The 23886-nt window shown below is 42.7% G+C and overlaps 3 protein-coding genes across 3 annotated transcripts in view; 1 reads left to right on the top strand and 2 right to left on the bottom strand.

The window, feature by feature from the left end:
* Positions 1-706: 706 nt before the first annotated feature.
* On the top strand, positions 707-9477 carry il17ra1a (interleukin 17 receptor A1a). Its single transcript, XM_062518057.1, has 11 exons — positions 707-1014; positions 1320-1344; positions 2423-2569; positions 2766-2890; positions 3033-3159; positions 3308-3355; positions 3698-3843; positions 4762-4839; positions 5260-5329; positions 5442-5582; positions 6820-9477. Exons 1-11 carry the CDS (start codon positions 916-918, stop codon positions 8397-8399), a joined length of 2586 nt encoding a protein of 861 aa, XP_062374041.1. The 5' UTR covers positions 707-915; the 3' UTR covers positions 8400-9477.
* On the bottom strand, positions 9467-12188 carry tmem121b (transmembrane protein 121B). The gene has a single exon (XM_062518058.1). The coding sequence runs from the start codon at positions 12010-12012 to the stop codon at positions 10813-10815; it is 1200 nt and encodes a 399-aa protein (XP_062374042.1). The 5' UTR covers positions 12013-12188; the 3' UTR covers positions 9467-10812.
* Positions 12189-13078: 890 nt separating this feature from the next.
* The window catches only part of mkrn1 (makorin, ring finger protein, 1), a 16503-nt gene continuing 5695 nt past the window's right edge, over positions 13079-23886 (bottom strand). The window contains exons 4-8 of the mRNA XM_062518236.1: positions 22241-22464; positions 18423-18637; positions 15805-15915; positions 15026-15173; positions 13079-14521 (exon numbers count right to left, since the gene is read on the bottom strand). Coding sequence (XP_062374220.1) covers positions 14309-14521; positions 15026-15173; positions 15805-15915; positions 18423-18637; positions 22241-22464 — 911 coding nt within the window. The 3' untranslated portion in view covers positions 13079-14308. The remainder of the gene's footprint in view (positions 14522-15025; positions 15174-15804; positions 15916-18422; positions 18638-22240; positions 22465-23886) is intronic.

Raw genomic sequence — 23886 nt, 5'->3', positions numbered from 1 at the left:
AACGCCTCAATCTGAGTAGAATGTACAAAAAGACGTTTAATATCTGTACATGCAATGAACGACGACAATGAGCAGTTTTCTAAACAGCCTCAAATTATTCACCCTCGTTCATCCCTAAATTTCAAAGCGCTCGAGCGTAATGGTCCTTAGTTCTAGGTTTGTGCAACAGCGCCACCCCAAGTTTGATGTTATAGCCTACAGAGGATATGAACTTAAAAAAAAAAAAAAAAACAACACCGTAGACTATGTGGAGGAACTGTTGTGGTCAGATTTCCTCAAGATTAGGCCTATTCTCTGTGGTTAGGAAGAAATACATTCTCTTTATCTGATAAATTAACAATCTTGGTTAGGTTAAGTCACACGCGCAAGCTGAGGACGTTCCTTTATCTCAGAGTGTGGGGGTGAGATGTTCGTGTCATTAGGCTACCAGCGCCTGCAGGCTTGGCATAATAAATAATGCCCAAAAGCCATAGCACAGTAATAATTAGAGCAAAATAGTAACTTAACTTGTGAAACCTATTATTAGGCTACAAGAGTAATTCTGAAATAAAAAAAATAAAAAAACAGTTAAATTCAAGCATCTAAATCAATGCCATAATGCAACCTGCTCTGTTCAATTTAGTTTCGGTTTAGTACACCACCCACCCACGGAGGCTGCTGAAGGCGAGGTTTACGACATTACCAGTAAACCAGGTGTAAGCGCTGACATTTGCATAGCACCAGGAAGTTTTTTTAGGTCGAATTTTCGAACTCATCTCGTGGTCAGTTCTTCGAAGCCTACTCTGTTCAGTGGATTCTGAGAAGATATGTGTAATTTTAGGGTCAGCCTAAATGCTGAGCCATGGTCAGATAACTGATATTTGTTGGCGAGACTGTATGTTTTTACAGTAGGCTATCCTTAACTGGGTATTCACAATGGTCTCCGTTTCATGGGGCAGCGTACTGTTGACGTTGATTTCTGGGATATCTGGACTGAGAATTCTCAACCAGTCCTCTCTGAGTTGTACTCAACCGGTAAGTGTGATCACGGGTAACTTCATGTAATTGGCCATTATAGGCCGACCATACTTTGACAAATCCTGAAAGTTGAAATTGCGCAAAATGAACAAATTAAGCCTACTTTTACATGTCATTAGGCTATGTTTTAACAAATGTTATTTGATTTTAAACTAGAGTAGGCTACACATTTTGAAAACATGTTTGCTAAATTCCGACTTCATTAAACTAATTTTTTCCAGTAGCCTGTAGCACACTCTTTGTATGATCAGTTTTAAGCGTGATGCGCACTGCATTTGTTTACTTCACTCTCTCTGCTCTAGGAACTGAGGTGCAGAGTCGTTCAAAGTAAGTATTGTTTCATGGTCTTGGATAGGCCTATTGTGTTTGGCTTTCAAAACTGGATTCTAAATAGTAGAGATCTTTCTTTCTTTCTTTCTTTCTTTCTTTCTTTTACCATGGTGGTCATTCACTCCAACTGTATAATGAGGTATTCAATGATATTTAGGATTCCTTTATCCAAAAATTAAAAGCGTCATAGTTTCGAATGCTGAAAAGAGAGTTCTATATAATATAACACATTTTTCATGCAATCATGTGATCACCGTGGGAACATTCTCTCTATCACTTTGATATGCAGCATTTATATCTTGCATCAAAACACGAGACCTCTATCTGACCCAGAATCTGCGCCACACACCGTTTCGTCTTTATTCTCGACATTCAAAATACTTCGTGTAACCCAGTTGCTATACCCGATTCTGAAGTACAATTTCACCAAATCATAGGCACAAAGCATTTTGTTGAGTCGTTGGCCAACTGCTGAGTCTGAGACTGATTGTCAGGATTCAGTGGTAGGCTACCTACTTTGGAGCGGTTGCGCTCTCTCCAAACTAGTTTTGAAGGATGAAAGATGAAGATTAAAGTAGGCTAGACATGATATGTCAAAATGGTTTTCCAAACAAATCTCCAAAGCAGTTTGAAGGATCTTCATCAAATTTAGTAGTTAATCCCTAAAGTAGTCCACTACCATGGATTCGCTCTCTTTTAATGGTCAAGGCCAAAATGTATCAGCCATACTACGATAGAGAACTTTGAGTATGGAGGTAGGAGGGGCATATGTTAATGTGTGTCTAGAGAGTGTAGACTTTAAGATATGTTATTTAGGATGGTCAATTTGTTTTCCTTAACGTTATAGGCCAAATTATATCAGCTGTATTGTTGGCTCGCCTTGCTATTTTGAATGGTATGGAGGAAGGGATGTAGTCTTCTACTGTTGATGCACATACAGTGGTTGTAGGCTTTTAAAGTGCTCAGTGTCTCTCTCAGCCAATGGGTCTTTGGGCTGAAAAAGTTTGAAGACTCCTGGCCTAATGTTTTATAATTTTAAATCAATAATCATTAATTTTATAATCAAACCCATTAGATAATTGTTTGGAAGAAGGATGGCTAAAGGAGAGGCGGTATACTCCTAGCTCCCCAAGGGATTTGGAGGTATCAGTGGATGTGAGAAAGGATGAGAATGGTGACTTCCAGCCTGTGCTTGTGGCTCACTGGAAAGCAAGTGATGACGGTAGGTGCCCGTCTGTCGCAACGTTTACTTTTCAGGATACCTCTGTGGTTGAGGAGAATCACATTCTGTGTATGTAACAGCTATTTCACATTGCATTGGAAGCTCTTTGGAATACCCTACAACACTCTAAAATTATGTACATTTAGATAGTGTCCATAAATGTTAAAGCTTTTTTTCCCTTAACTTCTTTTAATAGGAAGCATTCGTTACCTCAATGGAACTATGCTCGATGTCTTGCATTCGGGTACCAATTACCATTTTTGTTTGAAATATATTTTTCTGGATAAATTTACTGATATGAGGAAACACAATGGAGAACAGGTAAGAAAAGAACCGGTAAGGGCTGCATTATTTTAATACTTATGAGTGTTGGCCTCAGGATAACTGTAACAATGATTAATCCTGATATTTTCTATTCTTTTCTTGTCTATGTATTTTCTATTCTGTTTCTCTTTCTACTTAGTGGTCATTTTCAACAGACCAAGTGATACTTGATCCTGCAGTGGAGTACCTTGTGACTGTCCACAACCTGCCTCGGCCAAACCTTGGTTACACCTCTTACCATATAAATAAAAGTGTCCGTGTTCCAGGTAACATCCAACATCTGAGTGAATTTGAGGTCTACTACTGAAAAACATACATTGTTTTTTTGTTTGTTTGCTTTTTTTACATTTTGCTTTAGGGTAGGGAAGGGTATTTGAACATGAAGATGTAAACATTTTATTTTTTTCCCTTCAGATTGCACAAATGTAAAAATACGGAAAACTAAAGCATGTTTGGATAGTGGTGAGTGTCTGAGGTCTATCCCTATGTAGTTTCCTCTGGAGTTTATCAGATGGACATTTTATAAGCACGGTATTAGCCGCATTGTGTATAAGCTGCAGGACAGTAGTTTTATGCAAGTAAAAAAAAACACAGCTATATGGATGCCATATGAACTGCCCCTGTGTATTAACCAAATAGCTGAAGAAATGTAGCAAAATCAGTGTATAAGCCGCAGCTAATAGTTGGGAAATTACGATATTCACACTTCTGTTTACTCTCACATAACATTCTTGTAAAAAGCCTGTGTTTGACATTTGACTCCTCTGTATTGTATACAATAACATACTTATTGGAATAATTTAGGATATCATTGGCAACCCAACGTTACCTGGAGCAAAGAAGGGAGCAGTCCGGGGACACTCACTGTGAGCTTCAATACTGGAGAACTTGCCGACCGCTACAGAGTGACTGTCAAGTGTAAGGCGGACAGAGAGACTCAAGAGCTGAAGGTACCCTACATTTCCCCTCACGTTTCTGACTCATACTAGTGTCTCTGTTTTTAGTATAGTGCTAATAAAACATGGAGTGAGATGGCACACATGTTTTGCCAAAGTGAACCAAAGATTAACTGAGTACTGATTGTTCTTACAACAAGTGGTTAAAATGTACGATATAAATTATATAAATTAATACATACATACATTCAAAGATACACACAGATACCCCTTCCATATAACTACACAACCTTATAGGCCACACACATTAATGTATATCAATAAAATACATGGCTGATCTGTGGAGTATGACACATTATCGGGTTATCTACAACATGTTTTGCAGCAGCACACAGTATGCGTATTTGAATGCATTACGTGACCTCAAAGTCAACAAAGTAAAACAAAAGAAGAAGAAAAAAGAGAGCACATCCTGTTTCTAACAGACATGTCTGTCTGCAGAGTTCACAGTGTACCTCAGTACAGTAGATCTTATCAGACCAGATCTGGGAGTTCACCCACAGTAAGAAAAACAAGCACATGCACTTTTTGTGCTTCTCGACGAAGTCAGTAGTCAGTAGAGGAGACAAAGGCATTTATCTACTACTAACTTAACAACAACAACAACAAACAAAAAAATAAATAAAATGTGTGTCTTCATTTGCAAAATATGTAGGCCTACTTTACTCTGTCAAGGAACATTCCATTTAATTTACATTAAGGATATTAGGAAACATCCTGTTGCAATTTGTGTATCTGCAATTTAAATATCTATAGTTTATTTAAGACAAATGGTCTCAGTTGTTGCTTGATTGCATAATAACATTTTATTTTTTAAACAGATTTTTACATTATTCTTGAATGCAAACACCAGTTTCAGTTGTGTGATGATGGGTAGTAATGTGGTTTGCCACTGCTGTGTTTGTTTTTCAGAATAGTAACACAATATCACTGAGTGCTGTGTACAACCTTGGTCAATTTCCTTCAACTTGCTGTGACTTTGATGTCCAGGTTCGTATTATTGCACCATTTATAGTGTTCAACTCTCTTTTTGCTGAAAAAATGGCTAATTTGGTAAAAAAAAAAAAAAATCTTACACATTAGACATTGGCGTAAAGATAAGTTTGTTAAGATTGTTGATAAGTCTGTTGACAAGCTGTTGAGATCTGGAGGCCATTTTCACCTTGTTGACCTCTTACCTATGCTCATGTCTGCTGGTGTCAGGTGTTTTTGTGGGTCACTTTTTGTTTTGTCATTATCATAGATAGTTACTAGACAACCCCGTACAGGATATGAGCAGTGAATAATTAATTATCGTATAATGTCTATGGAATTAGCCTGGAAAAACAACCAAACAAAGAAAGTAAAAAGTTATGTGTTCATTTTTAATCAATCTTTTTAATAAAAGGCATTATTATGTTTGATGCCTAGATCCAACCATTTTTTCCATCGTGTTCTAATGACTGTGTCAGAATGACGAGGTTCATCAACATTTGTCCAGGTAAACTAAGTATTTTGACTAATGTAAAATAATGTAAAATAAAAGTACTGTAAATATCATAAGTTTCTCACAGGTTGTTGTTAATCAAATCCATTCCTTTCACTTGGTTCAGCACAACCAACTGTTCCACCAGACAAGGACCCAAAGCCAGCTATGACATTCATCATAGGCATCATTGCTGGCCTTCTGTTCGTTTTTGCTATTGCATGCTGTTTTGCCTTGGTGTTTCTACACTGCAGAAAGAGCCAAAAAGGTGAGTTAATCATTTACTAAATGGAAAACCACAACTGAACACTAAACTGAACATACAGTACACTATCCTGCTTTAATCTGTCTGTCAATGTTTCCAAGATAAAGGATAGGATTATTGATTTCTAGATCGCAGCACAATGTTTCACAAACTGTTATTCAGAACATGAATGTGGAGACAGTAGATGAATATAAATATTAAAATACACAGATGCTGCCTGCCAGTAAAAAGGCCCAACAGAGACTTTTGTTTTTGAGGAAGATGAAATCATTCAGCATGTGTAGGACTCTGGTGACCTTGTTTTACCATTTTCTTTATGGAATCAGACTTGACATTTTGTATTGTGGTATGGTACAGTGGTCTTTCAATGATCAGCAAGTGTAAGCTATCAAAGCTGGTAAATGTAGCATCCTTAGTGGTTGGACTGCAGCTACCACAGCTACAAAATATGGTATACAATATATGATTAACGGGTCCAGGGTAAGGCTAACCATATTTTAAACTGCCCTGATCACCCACTCTTTGGTGAGTTTAATCTGCTCCCCTGAGGTCACCGTTATACCTATGTTAAGAATTAGACGTCCCAGGGATTATTTTATTCCTGTGGCTAGGTACCTGAATTTACTCGAGTGACATCTCTTGTTTTGAATTTTTATATAAAAGTGATTATTAGGTATTTATTAATTCCTGGCTATGTTCATGATGACATTTACCTGTATACTGTCCATCCGTAATGTCAATTTTCCAGACATTTTAAATATTTGATATGTAGTCTGTGTCATTTATGCAACTAAATATGAGTTTATGAGATATTTAGGTTGTTGCAGACATGTTGTTTTTATTCACATTTTACTCAATGTCTTTTTCTGTTTTGGGGCTATATTATTCCATTACGGTCCTTTACTCTTCTGTACTGTGTCGAGCTTATGCTAAGCTTAACTTTATCTACTGTATACATCTGTTCTGTGGCATTTCTCAAAAGTGAAATGTTCCTTTTGCCCTGGTGGTGATGACACTACCTGTACTAACATGGGGTATAACATTTTTATTATACTATTCCTGAGGCTTTTTGCCTCCTTTAAAATGAGTAAAGTTTCCAGCCTTGTACTTAAAGGGATATTTACAATATTTACAGTGTTATTATTCCACTGGACACGAGAGCTGTGTTTTGCACCAGTGTCTTCAACCTCTTCAATCACTTTTAATCTTGGTTTTTAATCGCGTTGCATTGCATTCGCAGGCAAAGTGCTCCCCCTGCCAGCCATCACGGAGGCCCTCAAGCCTGCCCCCCGCACGGTGCTGATCATCTACTCCCAGGACCACAAGCTCTACACCAACATCGTGCTGAAGCTCTGCGCCTTCCTGCGGGCCAAGTGCGCCACGGACGTGGTGATGGACCAGCTGGACTCGGCGTGGCTGGGCACGGTGGGCCGCCTGCCCTGGCTGGAGCAGCAGCGGCGGCGCATCGACAAGGTGCTGATCCTGTGCTCGCGCGGCGTGCGCGCCAAGTGGGACGCCATGTGCGGCCAGCCGGCCGTCACCCTCGCCGAGGACCTGCTCTCGCCCACCGACGACATGACCACGGCCGCGCTCAACCTGATGCTGCCCGACCTGCAGCGCGCCGCCTCGCTGGGCAAGTACCTGGTGGCGTACTTCGACGAGGTCAGCAGCGAGCGCGACGTGCCGTCCGTCTTCGGCCTCGGCGTCAAGTACCGGCTCATGAAGCAGTTCGAGGAGTTCTTCTTCCGCATCCAGGACATGGAGAAGTACCAGCCGGACCGGGTCAACACCATCGAGGGCATCGCCAGCGACGACTACTTCGGCTGTCCCTCGGGTCAGGAGCTGAAGCAGGCCATCGAGGCCTTCCGCGCCTACCAGCTGGACAACCCCGACTGGTTCGAGAAGGAGTGCGTGAGCGACGAACAGGAGGCGATCGACGAACGGAAGCCGCTCATCGACCCGAGCCTCTATCCTCCGATTCTCAAGTGCGAGCCGCTCCTGAACGAAGGCCTTCCCGTCCTCTTAAACGAAGTCGACGTCCGTCCAGTGGACCACCCGGCACAGTGCGTCCTCCAGCTCACCCCAGAGATCAACCACAGCGCCGTGGGCGCCACCGTGCAGGAACTGGACCTGAGAAACCTCCCCGGGAACCAGCCCCTGGTGCACCTCGCTCATCCAGAGGCACGGCCACGCGCGGCGGAGGACGCTAGTCACCTGGTCTCGCACAACGAGCCGCGCCCGAGGGAAAAACCTGTCCTGCGAGAGGTCCGCGTTGACGGAGAGCCGCTCAGGAATGAGGAGGCGCCGACTTCCGCGAGGGCGTCCTACAACACGCCTTCGCTCCAGGCGCTGCAGCAGCTGCTGGCTCTCCAGCAGTGCCTCACGCCGCTGGATGTACCCGTCCCTTCCGTGCTGAGGGCTCAGCCCGAAGCCCAGCCCGTGCTTGGGGGCAGCCCCTCGCAGGCCGTGGAGATGGCAGAAGAAGACAAGGTGTATGAGTATGAGGAAGAGGAAGCTGAAGTGATGGAGGTGGCGGTGGTGGAGAATGCGGTGGTGGGGAGTGAATCACTCGTGGCGGCTGGGGCCGAGGAGGAGGAGGACTCTGGGAAGAGACAGTCGCGTGGCTCCGACCAAGGCTACGGCTCGAGGGAGACACCCATCACTGACCCCCCGCCTGCCTCCTCCCTGATGGCTTTGGCTGCCCTGCAGCAGTCTCTGTTCATGGCGAGTCCCAGGACCTCTGGCTTTGGCTCGGAGACAGCACCAAGCTCTGACGGGCAACAGTACAGCCCGTCAGATGAGTGTGTCTTCAGAAGCTGATTGCACCATTGACTTTGTTAATACAGTTGTTTTTTGCTTCGCTTCACTTATCAGTAGGGCTGCACAATCGTAATCGGAATCGTAATGGGAACCAGCGCAATTACCTAATCCCAAAAGATACAAGTAATCGTGACGTGCACTATACATTTTGTCACATTTCTGACTTTTAATTTCATTTCATCCTCCTTGACTGTGCCACTTCTGATTGGTGGATACGCATGGTATGTAAGGAGCACAGACATTCTTGATTGGTCAGCATCACAGTTGGTTGGCGCTGTGTTTCTTGGGCACTGGGTGTCCTCAACAATCATGGGTGGCACAAATTGGACTATTGAACTCAATCAATTCATTGACATTCAAAAATTATATTGCAAATTCCAAAATCTATCAGAAACCTCACAATTAGATATTTTCCCCAAATTGTGCAACCCTAGTTATGAGTTACTGTTTGTATACATTAAGCAAAAATGTCGTCACTGCATACGTATGTTTTATTAGTTTATTTAAGATGCCAGTAATTCCATATTTTATCGTACATGTAATAAGTACTTAAAAAAAGATTCATATCAGTTTACAGATATACAATGTTTTATACATGATATACTTTCGGTAAAGAAGTGGAAACTGGACATATATTCTGCCAACAATTTACAAACAATTGTGTGGTCAGAGAAACTGATTCCAAAGAAATGTTTATGTGTGCTTACCTTATGTATCAACCTACTTGACTACATTCTTTGGTAGGACAGGGGACACTTTCATAATCATAAATCCAATGCATTGCAAACTAGTACTCTGCTTCCTCTAATGGTTTCACATTGAGTAGATAACTTATAAAGAAAATTGATTTTTGTTTTTTTTGTATACCTTTACACACTTTGGTATGATGTAATTCATTCATCTCTAGAAAATACAAGGGGGGGGGGGTTAACTCTTCTGTACAGCATGTCTTGAATTACAGTTTTCAATTTGTGTGTGAGTTTTGAAAGGAGGCACAAAATAATGTTTCATTTACTTAATGCACTGCTGGCCTGCATATTCAGTCGCTTTCAGAAAATAATAAATCATGCCTACATTCTGTGGCACTCTCTGTTATATTCTTTAATGTTAATTTACTCTTTCTTAGGTAGTCTATTACTGTTTGATGAAAAGCAAATGCAGTTTTCATTTATCGGTAGTGGTCGCCTGGACTCCTGCCGCCATAACTCACACAAATGCAACTAGGGGACCGATTCTGATTTTTCCTAATCCATTTCATAGGTTATTACTCGGCGCGTTGTCTGTTTTCTTTTGTTGGCCTACTTTGTTGCCTATTTAATGTCAGTTTAAAGTCCAGTTATGGCACGAATGAAGCACGTCAAGCATAATAATTGCAAGGTGTAGGCTATTGGGTTTTTCTTCTTTTTTCAGTTTAAATCGTTTCCAATTGGTGTAATGAGTGCGCCTTGGCAGATCGTTTGGTCGATCGAAATGTTATAATAACGACCGCCATGGGACATCATTCAGTGCTCATAGGGATAATGCCTTCTGATCCAGGAACGGGGAAGTAAAAGCCTTTCATTAAGTAGGTTAGGCTACGGCTGCACAGGCACGTCAATTTGACACACAGATAAGGATTTGTTTAAACAAAGAGGTAGTTTGACAAAGCAATGAGCAAACAAAAGAGTTCGGTCGCCCTCCTACAAAATATTAACGCAAACGATATTTGGTAAGAAATACGAGATAAGTTTTCAGCTAACGTCATTGTAAGCAACTTGCATGCCAGGAATGACATGCATTTTGCACATGATTACCCTATTTAATTATGCGACTAATTATATAGCCTGGAGGGTCAGTTAAAAGTAGACGACACTATTTTATTCCTGGCATGAGATTTCAGGAAAAAGACAAGATTTTCAACAGGAAGAAGTCTATACATTTAACTGTACCAAACGATATTCTGTTCTCACGGAATTGGTTTTAGAAAACTGGTTGGCATTATTTGGAAAAACCCACGACATTTATGAGACATTACGTTGTAAGTATAAAACACCAATTTACATCAAAAAAGGATTCAGACATTTCTTACTGAACATCACATATTCCATATTGCACCTGCGTAAGGTTAGATCAATTAAATTTATTCTCACCCTTAAAGTGCCCCACAAATTACAAGTGCAAATCACTGCAATTCACAAATCACTATTACAACCACTGGTCAACGAGGATAGTTTTCTTGTAAAGGCATCAGAAAAGGTCCGGTCATAGGCAGGTGTGGGAATGCATATGGTGGATTAAGGTTTGGTTTTAGCACCTGTTGGAAATTGAGCGTTGGACATTTTCATAAGGCTGAAAAAATTAAACACCTGTACCGATGCCTCGGGTATCCAGTGTGAAGTCAAATGTGATGACCGACTTTGCTGGCACGCATCACCTACGACTGAGTATTGACAGCCAGCGTGTTGACATACCCGTGAGGGCACATGTCGTTCTCGGAGACACAGTGTGAGAACTGGGCCTGATTGCTGCCGCTGGCGTACCTCCGGACTCCCCTCATGGCAAAGCACTGCTCAATTAACTCTATGCACTTGCAGCCCAAGAAGAACACGTTCTTGAACATGAACACCGTAACAGGCCCGTTGTAAACAAAGACCTGAAAACACCTGACTACCAGGAGAGGTGCGTTGACCAGAACGCCGGGGAAAAACCTCGCCCAAATCCAGCGACAGTTCATCTCCGACGCAGTCAATTCGTAAAGCCAGATTACTGGAACGATGAGGGCTACGAAGTACACCGATATGATCGTGTAGCGCAGGTAGATGTTGAGAATTTCGTTTCTCAGGAGCATTTCAACAAGGACGTAACAGTCCAGAATATCCACGCAGCTACTCACAAAACAACTTTGGGAATGATAGCGCGTCGCCCCATGGAGATCCTCGATGATGGAGTTGATGAGACAGTAAAGCAGAGGCACGGAGAGCAGCATGATTATCTTGAAGCCAGTGACCCCGAACGGCACTCTAATCGCTATGATTTCCAGGATGGATGTTTCGAGGATGAGAATCACTTTAGGTGTGCACGCTATCACATAGATGAGCCATGCCAGATACGCGAAGGTGAACTCCCCGAGGTTGCAGCCGAAGATGGAGCTCTTCTGGTGGAACCCACAGGCGCGCTCTCTCTTGCTCCGGGCATTTTTCACGAAGAAGATGCCCCAGCCCGAGACCACCACCACATCGGTGGCAATCCAGGAGCACCAGTAGAGATCCGTGAAGGCGATCAGGTACACATCCAGGATGCCGCCCTGCACTACCAGCAAGGCAAAACACATCATTTTATAAAACAGATTCCTCTTGGATTTGTGGACGAAAAGAGGAGCCGTCTGCATGAAATCACCCGATGTCATCATGTAGGCAGCGGCAGCGGCAGCGGCAGATGAGACTAGGGGCTGGGTGCTGCTCTCTTCTGGGTTGGCACTGCCGCTGGACGTCTGGGTGTCTCTCCTGGACGAAGCGCTCCTGATGAACAGTTGCCCGTTATCCGGTGCCACGGAGATTGGAGAGTCCGGGCAGATCGCCGATTCAGGTCGGGGGTAGTTAGCCTCGGGATTGGCTTTAATAATTTCTCCGATCATTGTATATGTGCGTTCTCCTTATCTCTCCCTTTCTTTCCTTCACTCCTTGTGAAAGATGCTATAAGGAGCGAGGTAGGAATGCCCGAATCCCGTCATGGATTCCCATCGTCGTGGAATGGAATGCGTCTCTGTTCTCACAAATTAAATCCACGTAGCTCGAATATTTATTTTACTCGATATTGTTTTAGCTAGAGCTGTATATAACACTTAGCACTATTTTGCCTCTTTAAAACCAAAAAGGTTGCCTGGTGAGATAGGAGTTCTTTCATCAAGTTAATGGTTTTTCCGATATCCACATCTTATAAAGTTCTGTTGTTCACCTCAAAAGCATCCCCGACGTGGGAGTGCCTTGCGTGGGTCTGCTACATAACTGCATAATTGGTACACTCTTGTACTTTATGGACAAGGGGGAAATTGTCTCGGTATTACTGCCATGCGCATTGTGTATTCTGCCCGACAACAGCGTCCTTCAGCAGCCTCCGTTTTGCTTTTTGCCCCCCTCCTTCATGTCACACACTCTCACTGGCAAGGGAAGACATCAACCGACCGTGTAAACAAATTCAGACCTGGGAGCTGGGATTCAATATTATGTAATACATGTTCTAGAATCCCATTTGTTTTACCAGGTTGGTAGAGAAGATGGTCCAGACATGTTTTTCACAGCAGTGGCACATGAGTGTTATAAAAGAGTATTTCAGAGTCCCTGAAATAGTTGAAAGTTACTGAAAATACAAGGCCTTTTAGAGAGGTCTGAATCGCTCAAAGAATCTTTCCTCACTCCTATACACAAGCACCATCAATATTAAGAGCCAGACAACATTGTCATAAAATATCTTGAACATGACCTTGGTTTGACCCCAAGATCAGAGAAACATAACTGTCCTTCAATGTTAAATATAAGCACTCACATGCTGTATACAGACATTGTCTGTGATGGCACCAATCCCAGTCTCATCGGGAGCTTCCTATTATTGCAGTGCGATGGCAATGATGACTGAATATGTACATTATCCTACAAAACCACAAATTCACATCTGGTGAGAAGAATAAATCTAGCGAACTGGACTGTAGTTTGATAATAAACTTTATTTTCAAGTTATGTTGATGGTGTCTGGACCATAGAAAACAAGCACATATCAATATAAACATATGCATTTCAACCAAGTTCAACAAGAACTGAAAAACAATTGGGTATTTGTGGATTGGCTTCCGCCAGCCGGTCTTAATATGCAGTAGTTTCTGAAGCAGAGAAAAAAAAAAACCTACAGTAATAGACAGTTGATCTGATAAAACATTCGGCTTCGTCTTTTAATGCATTTAAGTCTTCGGAGTGGAGTCCAAATCACAAAGGTATACCTAGCGCGTAGGAGGGACTTGCTACCACAGGTGTTCCTGAGGGCGAATTCTGGGACGAGAGATGAGAAGAAGAAGAATACAAATACGACACACAGGTCGACTGACATGAGGAGGAATAGGAAAGAGAAAAGGGAGGAGTATAATATATCGTTCAATGACCAGACCAGTCTTTATGAACCTTTGTTTTAAGAGTGCATTTGTGCAATTTGACTATCAGGAGACTTAGTGCTCCAGTCCAGCCAAGTCAGTGCATGACCAGAGTAATCCAGAACTACCACATACGCCACCGGATACAGTGATGCCGCGTAGAGCATTCTGCATTCTCTACGAGTCAGAAAGTCTTTTTTTTTTTGTTTGTTTTAGAAAAAAAAAAAAAAAAAGAAAAAGACAAAGAGAGAAAAGACAAATAAACACCTGGGTTGATGATAAACAAAACCCACTTAGAGTAAACTCAACATGGTTTATTAGTGATATTGTTCAAATTTCATCACTTTGTTTTTGTCATTTTTTTTTTGTTGTTTTTTTTTGTTTTTGTTATTTCTTTTCCACATAAACGGGACAAAGGACAGACTCACAGAATGGAGAGCTTTGTTTTCTCAGAAAATGTTTAGCACAAGTGCACTGACCTGTATTCCGTCTGTTCGTTTTTTAGTCTGTTGTTTTTTGTTTCTTTTTTTTTGTTTTGTTTTTTTGTTTGTTTGTTTGTTTGTTTGTTTATTGTCCATCAAGTTATTTTCACCTCATTCCTGAATTGAATTCATCATGTTTTAATGGCCTGCTTGAAGGCACTGCCACACACAAGGGGAAAGAAGCTACTGTCCAACACGCTCACGAGACAGTCCATTCTAAGGTCTAGTAAGGGTGAGAATAAGGAAAGCGATATTATAGTGACGTGGTGGTGGGGGGAGGGGGGCAGGGATGGGGGGGGGGGCAGGGAGGGCTATAGATATAGCTCGTAGTAATCGTCCAGCTCCTCGTGAAACAAGTCCCACTCGTCCTCCGAGTCCGTGACGTCGTCGTCCGTCCCGGCCGCCAGGAGCATCAACAGCATCTCGCTAAGCTCGAAGGTCACCATCTCCTCGTCTTCGTTGTCGAAGGAGTCGCTGCTCTCCCGCTCGTCAAGGAGGTCCCACAGGGGTGTCCGCCGCGAGTTCTAGGGGAGGGACAGGCAGAGAGAAAGGGCAGAGAAAACGCAAGACAGATGGTTAAACAGATTGACCAGTACCACCTTATACATGTTGCTTGGTACAAAAATATCAGCTAAATAAATATGTGAATATAAAGTGAATGAAACTAGACACAACTATACCAGAATAGCTTTATTCCTCAGACGTACAATGTTCTGTACACAGGAACGTACAGTCGTTTGTCTAAAAATGACCTGTGCTGCTGACTGATCGCTGCAGTTTGATGTGAGTTTTAGCTTTTTGCAAGCATTTATGGTGAAAAACAACTAGATCCAACAACTCAACTACAAGATGACCACGCTGCTCTGATGAAAACAAATATAAAAACGTAAAAAGTTCCACATTCAGAAAAACTCTCAGCATTCCAAAATACAACAAAGTGAGATAACGACTGAAAACTCGTTCTATTAAAAACAGGTCATTGTTCTCAACGAGAGCCCATACTCGACAAGAGTCTCTGTGGTTCTTACCCGGTTCCTCCCGTTCGAGTTGGCCTGGCGGCGTTGCTGAGGTTGAGCCTCCTCCAGTCGTCCGTCAGGGAACGCGTGCTTGTAGAAGCAGTTGGCCCCGAACGGGCATGTGCCACGACCCTCGTCAAAGTACCGGCACGGCTTGGTTCTGTTGGCCAGGGGGGAGCAGGAGGTGAGAAAAAGGTCAAGTTACCTTAGGCCTCAGGACCTCACGATACAAGTTACCCAAAGAAATAGCAGAGCTTCTGTGAACAATGCCCTATTAAGTGTAAGACATTGTATTACATTGCATTGCATCACCCTACACACACACACACACACTTAAAATAATTGAGGCCACTTACGATGACTATATAAATCAAAGCCTTAATGACGACCTGATGTCTGATAAGCCTCCTTTGGTAAGTGAAGCCGCAAATAAGACAGCAACTGCACTGAGTTATCACCCGGAGAGAAGAAATACTCTTTTCTGATTGGCTGGTAGGGTGGCTATTAATTCTGAACAACGGGGCACTCGTTTCCTTTGCATGCCATAAAGACATGACTATTGACTATATAGTGAAAACCGGGTGTTAAGCGAGATAACAGCTTTTGAGGTGTCCCGTTACACGGAACTAAATGGACTCGGGCGGAAGATGTGGGCTGGGGAGTTCCAACTGCCTTCCCCCTCGTCCATTAATTCCGTATAACAGGACGCCACGGCGACCGTTATTCCTTACGCATCGGCCAACCAGGAGTAGTGGTCAAGAGCCCATATGAATGAAAGTGCCCGTCAGTACCCCATGCCGTCCTTGTACTTCTGAATGAGCTTCTGCTTCTCTTCCTTGTCCTCCACCCAGTACTCGCTCGGGATGACAAAGTTGGATGTGATTCGACATTCCGGGCAGGACCTGTGGATGGAGCGAAGTCGGATGAGAGAGAGAGAGAGAGGAGGATACGGAGGACAGATGGATGGAGAGAGACAGAGGGAGAGGAAGAGATTAATTCACTCAGGGTTTTTTTTTTTTGTTGCAAGAACTCAAATGGCCATATTCCAAATCTGCCATGTATGCATTAAGCAAAACTGATCAAAGTAAAAAATATCACATAAATAAATAAATACATTAATAAATAAATAAATAAACTGCAACAGAGTAAATAGCAACAGAGACTGATCCTGCTTTGGAGTATGTCAGCACTTTTGCAGGAAACAGGACACGCAGCCTTAGCCTGAGCTGCAGTAGGTAAAGGTGTCAGTCTGTGTGCGTATGAGGCTGCACTGTGACTCATCTGCTGAAGCGCTCCCGACATGTGTTGACCTCTATGCTAGTTTGGTCTACTTCAACCTTCACAGCTCATTTCCTGTGTGGGGTTATCCACAGTGCACACAGGTGGACCAAAGAAAAAAAAAAAAAAAAAAAAAGAACAATACCAAGTTACTATGGCGATGCTGATGAAAGTGCAAAGCATCTAAGATATGTGCATATTAATGCTCTCTTCTCCTCGTCTCCCTCCAAAATAATGAGAGGTTTGCCTTTTTATAAAATGGTTAGTTATTCATTTATTTGTCTGCAACCTACTCAATTGTCCTACGGAAGATGAAGGTACATAAAGCCTAGGATATATGCATTATTCATGTGCATGTTTTCATGCCTTCTGAATTGCTGAAGCCTAATAAAAAAAAAAGTTAATTATTTATTTGTTTGAAGTATATGCCAATTTACAAAATAGTATGGCCATTTAAATAGGACATCATTCTGGGAATGTGTGGTGTAATCCATTATTGATGAGTCCAAACTCACGGATTCTGCCTTTCATGTCCTGACGTTAGCTCACCAAGCAGAAACATAGAGATGAATAAATTATATTGTATATTTAATAATCCACAGGGTGGGGTGTAAAACTCGACGAACAACCAAACAAGTGGCTTCACACAGAAAGCGCATAAAACAGGAGTAAGAATTTTTCCAGATAAATTAAAGGTTCACGGCGGGTTACAAAAACACAAATACTGACTTAGCTAAATGACTTAAAGGCACAATGTTTCGTTTTATTTGTTTGTTTGTTTTTTATACTACTTTCTGCTAACAGACTCAAGACATACGGCCTGAACAAAAACAACCGCCCACGCAAAGCCCACAGGCTTAAAAATGTACCGAATTCACTTAGGAACAAGAAACGTCAACAAACAAACACTACAGTTTACTTGACCAATCTTGAACTGCACAACACCCTCCACTTATGGACACACACACAGAACATGTAAACAAATGGACACACACTCAAAATACCACCCATTTCCTTTAACCATGGTATTCAGGTCAAATCTGATGCATGTGTGTCGAGGAAAACAAAGAGTGAGTGTGTCTCGATGGCATACTGAGCAGCTTAAAACCATTTCCTATCCCATAAAATGTCTGCCAAGTATTTTTCTCAACCAAAACTACATGTATATTGTTTATATCTGCTGGCCATAGATACAAGCCTCTATTATTCAGTGTTTCCCGACCATACTAGCTAAGCCTTGACAGTAGTTTTGTATCTGCACCTGTATTTGTGGAATCGGAAAGCGTTGTTTATAAACCTTCGGCCATAGGCTACTTCTTTTAAGAGCGCGTATGTATGCACACATACTGTACCACATTGCTCGGTGCATTGGCTGTGCACATCCTCAAAAAGAGACGCCTTGTGCAAGTAGGATTCACACAATCGATTCACATACGCGTTAGGGCTGATGGTATAGGTGCAATACATGACCTGTACATTAGCATGCAAGACCGGCTTTATTTTCAACTCTGGGTCGGAATTCTGTGGTCTGTGCTCTAATGGAACAACAGAAAGACCTGCACACCGCATTAAAAGCTCCCACAAAACGTTATTCTGAGCAACGTTTCTTTCAGTTCAGTTTTTCGACCTAGCACCTGTGCCAGCTTTTTTGTGGATTTGCATACCCTGCACTGTGCTCTGCACTCTAATGGAGCCATCCAGTAACACATGTAGTGCCTATGTAGTACTGGGGGCAATGCGGCTAGTTGTGAGGTAAGGTAAGGTAATGTTTATTTATATAGCGCATTTCACGTGCACTGAGTGCAACCCAAAGCGCTTTACACACAACACTGATACAAATAGTGCCGAACGGAGTGGCGTAGTCGCCAGCGTACCCGTGACGACATGAAACAAACAAATCTAGTTGTGTATGTGAGTGGTTCGGGAAAAGGCAAGCAATCCCATGCCATACACGGTATGAATATACAGTACTTGTGCATCCTAGTGGTGGCATCAAAAAGAGCAAATGTAACAGATTGCATCTGGTTGCAAACATATAAAACATCTCCCGTCACACACACACACACACACACACACACAGACACACACAGACACAAAGTCAGACAGACGCCCACAGACACAAATCACTTACTTGATGATCTTGCTCTCAAACTGCTTGGCGCTCCTCCACTTGCGGATGCACTTGAGGCAGTAGCAGTGGCTGCAGTTGGACAGGATGCCGAAGCGGCGCTCGCTGGGGTTGGACTTCTCGAACACCACCTCCATGCACACGCCGCACATCATGTCCTTGCTGCGCTGGATGGCAAACGACAGCTCCATGTCCTTCTCGTGAGCTTCGATGCAGGCCTGACAAGAACACAAATGTGTCTGGGTTTAGACATGCAGAATGTAGTTGTGGTCTTCTGCAGCAGCTGTGCTGTTTCTGTACCTTTGGACAGTTCCTGAGGAAATGTTTGAATTGTTTTTTTAGTTCTATTTTATTTCAAATAACAATAAGGCCACATGCCATGTACCAACTCCAATCTAACAAAAGTAATTAACATAAAAAAAAACATTGCAGTGACTACTGGACCAGATGCTGTAAATACAATGCTGCTGGCGTTTGGTTTAGTGCCAGTGTTGCATAATGTATTTCTGAATTAGTTATCTAATTGAAATGTATCGGCTGCATTCAGTGGCAATCTTTGCATAGCGTTTACTAGGATACAACGTGTCACTAGCTTACAGAGTACTTACTGACAGTGATGGCTACAAAAAGCTCATGTTACACTAGTACACAGATGATGTACAGTTGTCAAAAACTGTGAAAGGTTTGATAAGATGTTTCTCTCTTAACTAGCCAATGATCATTGCTGAAGTCTACCTCTTTCTGTTAGGACAATGCTCATTTCCAGCATCTGATTGGGTGAGCTGTACCAGAGATGTACTATATGTCCTTAGAAACTTTTCAAACGCTCTCATTTTACACATGATGCATAGTGAAATAGGCCAACATTCACAAGAATAAAATTGTGACCAACATACAAAATGTTGAATAATCTTGCCTATGAAACATGAGCGACATGTCACTCATCACAGGCTACTGTGACTTTTCTAAATCTGAATATTTTGATAAGGACCTTTGCTTCTCCAAGATAATCCATTCTAACTAGAATACAGATGGGTTTTAATGGCCCAGACAAATGAGTAGGCTCAGGCTGTTAAAATGCACTCACTTGACAGACATCCAAACATAGACTCCGACAGGGAGAGACTGGGACTAAAAAAAAGGCCCTGGACTTTCTTCCATTAAGCCCACTACCCTACGCTGTACACGCACACACATTCACCCTTACTGTCTCACATACTTTGTCAGTCAAGGGATCACATTCAAAATAGGAGGTCACATTTGACAAAAATTCTGAAATGGGGGGTTAGGGGCATGCTCCCTGTGAAGAAAAACATAGAAAAAAAAGCCCTTAAATGGTGACTTCTGGCAGTGCTGGTTCTAGGCAGTCCACCCAAGCATTGTGTTTTGCCCATCCAAACAAAGTCAAGAAGTCAAAGTTTTTTTTCAGAGTGCAGTCTCAAACCCAGCTTGGATTTAGATGAGTTGGTGTTGAGTGTAATGGTAGCTAGCTGGAACATAGCTGTGCAGTAGGCTTATGTGTGAGTGTTATGTAGGCTAAACCCCTCTCCTGATGCCTTAAAGGAAAATTCTGGCCATTTTTCACATTTTTAGGTCTCTGAGTCATTGACTGCTGTCGGTATGAGAAACCCCAGTTAGAACCAGTTATCAAAATAAACACTATGTTTCAAAAGAAAATACTATTTTTTTGGATTTTGAAAGTACTAAAAATACTCCACTCACCACTTTGCAAACCTTCCATAGCTTTCGATTTAATCTACTCCTTCATCAGTACACTGACTCTGTTGATTAAGTGGACAGTGCTTGAGAGCAACAGCTTCTCTCTAGCTGCTATGAGACATGCTATTACCTGCAGTCAACAGATCAATATGCTGACCTGCCTGTTACATCTCATAGCCTAAATGGTGTATCAGAGATGCACTCAAAAATGTACAACTGAACGTGTCAAGCGGTACAAAGTGTCTCTTATATCATCAATGCATACCCAGATGGAGAGCAACGTTGCAGGACAACCACATAATTGGTTCCCTGTGTTCCGATTGGATGATTTAAGTTATCAATATTATGACACAACAAGTCCAGGCAAATTATTAATTCATTTTTTTTTTCACAGTGTTGCTTTAAGCGATACATGTGGCAACCACATGACCAGTTCCAAGGTGTTCAAATCGGATGAGTAAAGTTCTTAAGAAACTGGTGATTAATGAGTAGCTAGGCCATTTCATGCCTGTGTTGTGCTCCCTCGGATTTCTACACCAACTGGTTTCCTTGAACATTCACACGGTGTGTTCACTATGTGTTCACCACCACAGTAGCAGTTGGCAGATAACCAACGTTCTCAAGAAACTTGAAGTTTGTGTGTGTGTGTGTCTTGCACTGGATCATGTTCCTGAATCTCAATGTTCTGATCGCAACACTGCAAATTAGCAGCACCAGTCAGAAGATACATTCATTGTTTTTCACTTTTATGATGTCACTACAACTACAGAAATACACACCTATGAAGTCTTTTTATACAAGATAAGAAGCCATTTTCTTCAACAAAACAAAATACAAATGACAACATACTATTTTGTATTTAAAATGCTTATTTTCAATACATGTATCAAAAATACTACCTATCCCTGGCTGTTGGCTGTAGCAACTCAAACTAGGTAGTGAAGGATGAACGCCGGAGCAACATAGATGTTTACTATAAATTAACTTTTAATGCATGTTGCACAGCAAAGACTAATGTTTCGATGTTCACTACATCTTCGTCAGAGTCCATTGGTCAGTCAATGCCAGACTCTGACAAAGATGTAGTGAGCATCGGAACGTTAGTCTTTGCTATGCACCGACTGCCCGTGCACCCCTGGACTACGACAGCCCACAGCCCACACCCATTAAGCCAACAGAGTTCCCAGTTTGCTTAGGAAAAAAAATGTAGTACCTTAATCAGTGGTACACATATCTCCTGCAACTAAGGACAAACTTGTCAAGTAGACCACACACTTCATCTGTCTCTCTCCCTCTCTCTCTGTTAATTCTTTTTCCAATACTCTATATGGAGTTCCTAGGCACATGTTTACCTTCTTACTTTTACAAGGATACAGTAAAACAATCTCTTCATGGAAAAATAGTCATGAGGAGGGGGGGGGGGGGGGGGGTGAACACATAGGCCAGGGTGTGGTGGTGCTACAGGACATTCTGTTTGTTTTTGTGGTTGCATGGTTCTAAATTGACCTCCACTTAAGGGCAGGAGTGTGATACCAATTCACCCTGTGCGGGGGTGAAAATTAGCACTCGCAGTGCTGCACTGGCTTGGAAGTCAAGCACTGATGATAAGTCCAGTGTGCATCAGCTGTCTTCCTTAATTAGCAGAGGAATAAACAGACTTTTTTAAGTTTACAGCAGGCACATGCTTTGGAACACATAGAGTAGGCCTAGGTGGAGCTGGTCGATAGAACTAGAGTTGTTTTTAACTCACATTATTTATCCAGCTATCGCGCAGAGCAGCCTAACCAAATTAGCAAGCAAATTTCAACACAAATATGGAGTGAGTGAGCCGTGTAAGTGTGGCCTTCCACTGGCAAACTGCAACAGATAGATTCAACAATGGGCTCTTTTACCACCCTAGCCGTCCACTCGGCCCTGGCCACCAAGAGGCGGCGTTGTTAGGGGAGTGTGGTCACTAAAGAGGAGGCGTTGTTAGGGGAGTGTGGTCACTAAAGAGGATGCGTTGTTAGGGGAGTGTGGTCACTAAGAGGAGGCGTTGTTAGGGGAGTGTGGTCACTAAGAGGCGGCGTTGTTAGGGGAGAGTTCGGGCCCTGACCACTCACCTTGATGTGCATGGAGCGCTGGACGTTGTCGGATGGGTGGAGCACCTGCAGCCCGCACATGTCGCACACGTCGCCGTGGAGATAGGCGCAGTTGAGGCCGTAGCGGCACTCGCCCATGGCGGCATACGGGCAGAGCGTCTTCTTGAGCTCCGAGTCGGTCTGCTCCTTCTCGTACTCCTCCTCGATGATGATCGGATCGGAGCCATCCAAAACAGCAGGGTCTGCTGCGGGGGGAGGGGGACGGGGTTATATTTGGAAACCGAGTGTGGGTTTCGGTTTTACAGTAAGATCACTGTCAAGTTAACAAATAGGTTCTTCTTCTCATCACAACCAAGTTAAGCTGTTATATAAATGTACTGCAAAGGTTTAAAGCTATGTTTTACATTGCGTTGCCCTCTGCAATCTTGAGCCAGTTGTAACCACACACAGTAAAATAATAAAATTCTGTCACAAAAAACACCATGATAAATGAACAACAGTTAACTTTATGGCAGGAAACGAAAATGACCTGAAGCAGGAAAAAACTAAATTCCTAAACATCCTGAAAAGTTCCTGGCTGCGTTTAGCATGTTTTTGTACGTCAATTTTTAAACAAAACAAACGAATATCGCACTTTGACAACTGTCAAAAGAAATCAGGTGCAACCTCAAAACGAAAAAGAAAAAAAAAACAGAATGGGGTATTCTTAATCATGCTTTTAATTCCATGATGCACCTAATTTCAGGAGGTCTGGACTGCAGACAGGCAATTTTAGCACCTGGACGCATTGTTTCGCCTAAATATTCAAGGTCTTCCCCAAAAATGGCATCGCCTGGAAAGCAGTATATGTTGCTAAAACCAGCATACATCATTCAGAATAGATTGTCCCTGGCCAGATACAAGATGCCCAGGCTGTAGGCACTAATGCACCTCCACACAATCACAGATGCTGGTTTTGAACCGAGCACTGTAACAAGTTGGATAGTTGGATTGGCCCTCTCCGCTTTAGCCTAAAGAGTCATCAGCTATCTGCATTCTGACCAGAACACCCTGAGCCACTTGCTGTCCAAACAGTTCGATATGGGGACTCCCACCTATTCCCTTGGAGCAGTGTGTGTCTGCATGCTGTATCTGTAAGTGTGTGTGCGCATGTGTATGTGTGTGTGTGTGTGTGTGTGTGTGTGTGTGCTGTTGGCACCAGCCCAATGTCTGCCCAAGGAATGCCTCCACTAATGTGTCCCCTGCTGCTGAGGTCACAGAATAGCCCATTCAGTCCCAAACCACAGGACTCAATGAAGGCATCCTCGTGACACACTCTCTCTGAGGCTTGGACAGACCCATCTCCTCCTGTTGGTGAAACTAGACTAGACATGTGGAAGTTACTGCCTGCACGTTTATATCAACTGTCCTGAATACTACTCACGGCCTCGTTCCCCTTGGACATGGGTACATGTGGATTTGTTTACAAACTAGTAAAGATCGTTTCCAAAGTCCCATGTCAACTGACAAGGTAATGCTACACCGTTTATTACAAATGGTAAGATATTGCAGAACTGCCATAAAGCAATTCCTGATTCTCTGGGACGGGGAGAGCAAGTTGCATGACGGCTAGGCTATGGCTGCAGCAGGCGAACAATCCTACCCATTACGTATTAACTTATTATTAT

The sequence above is a fragment of the Sardina pilchardus genome, chromosome 17 (genome assembly GCF_963854185.1).
Source record: "Sardina pilchardus chromosome 17, fSarPil1.1, whole genome shotgun sequence".
NCBI lineage: Eukaryota > Metazoa > Chordata > Actinopteri > Clupeiformes > Clupeidae > Sardina > Sardina pilchardus.
This window is presented reverse-complemented; position numbering and strand designations above follow the sequence as displayed.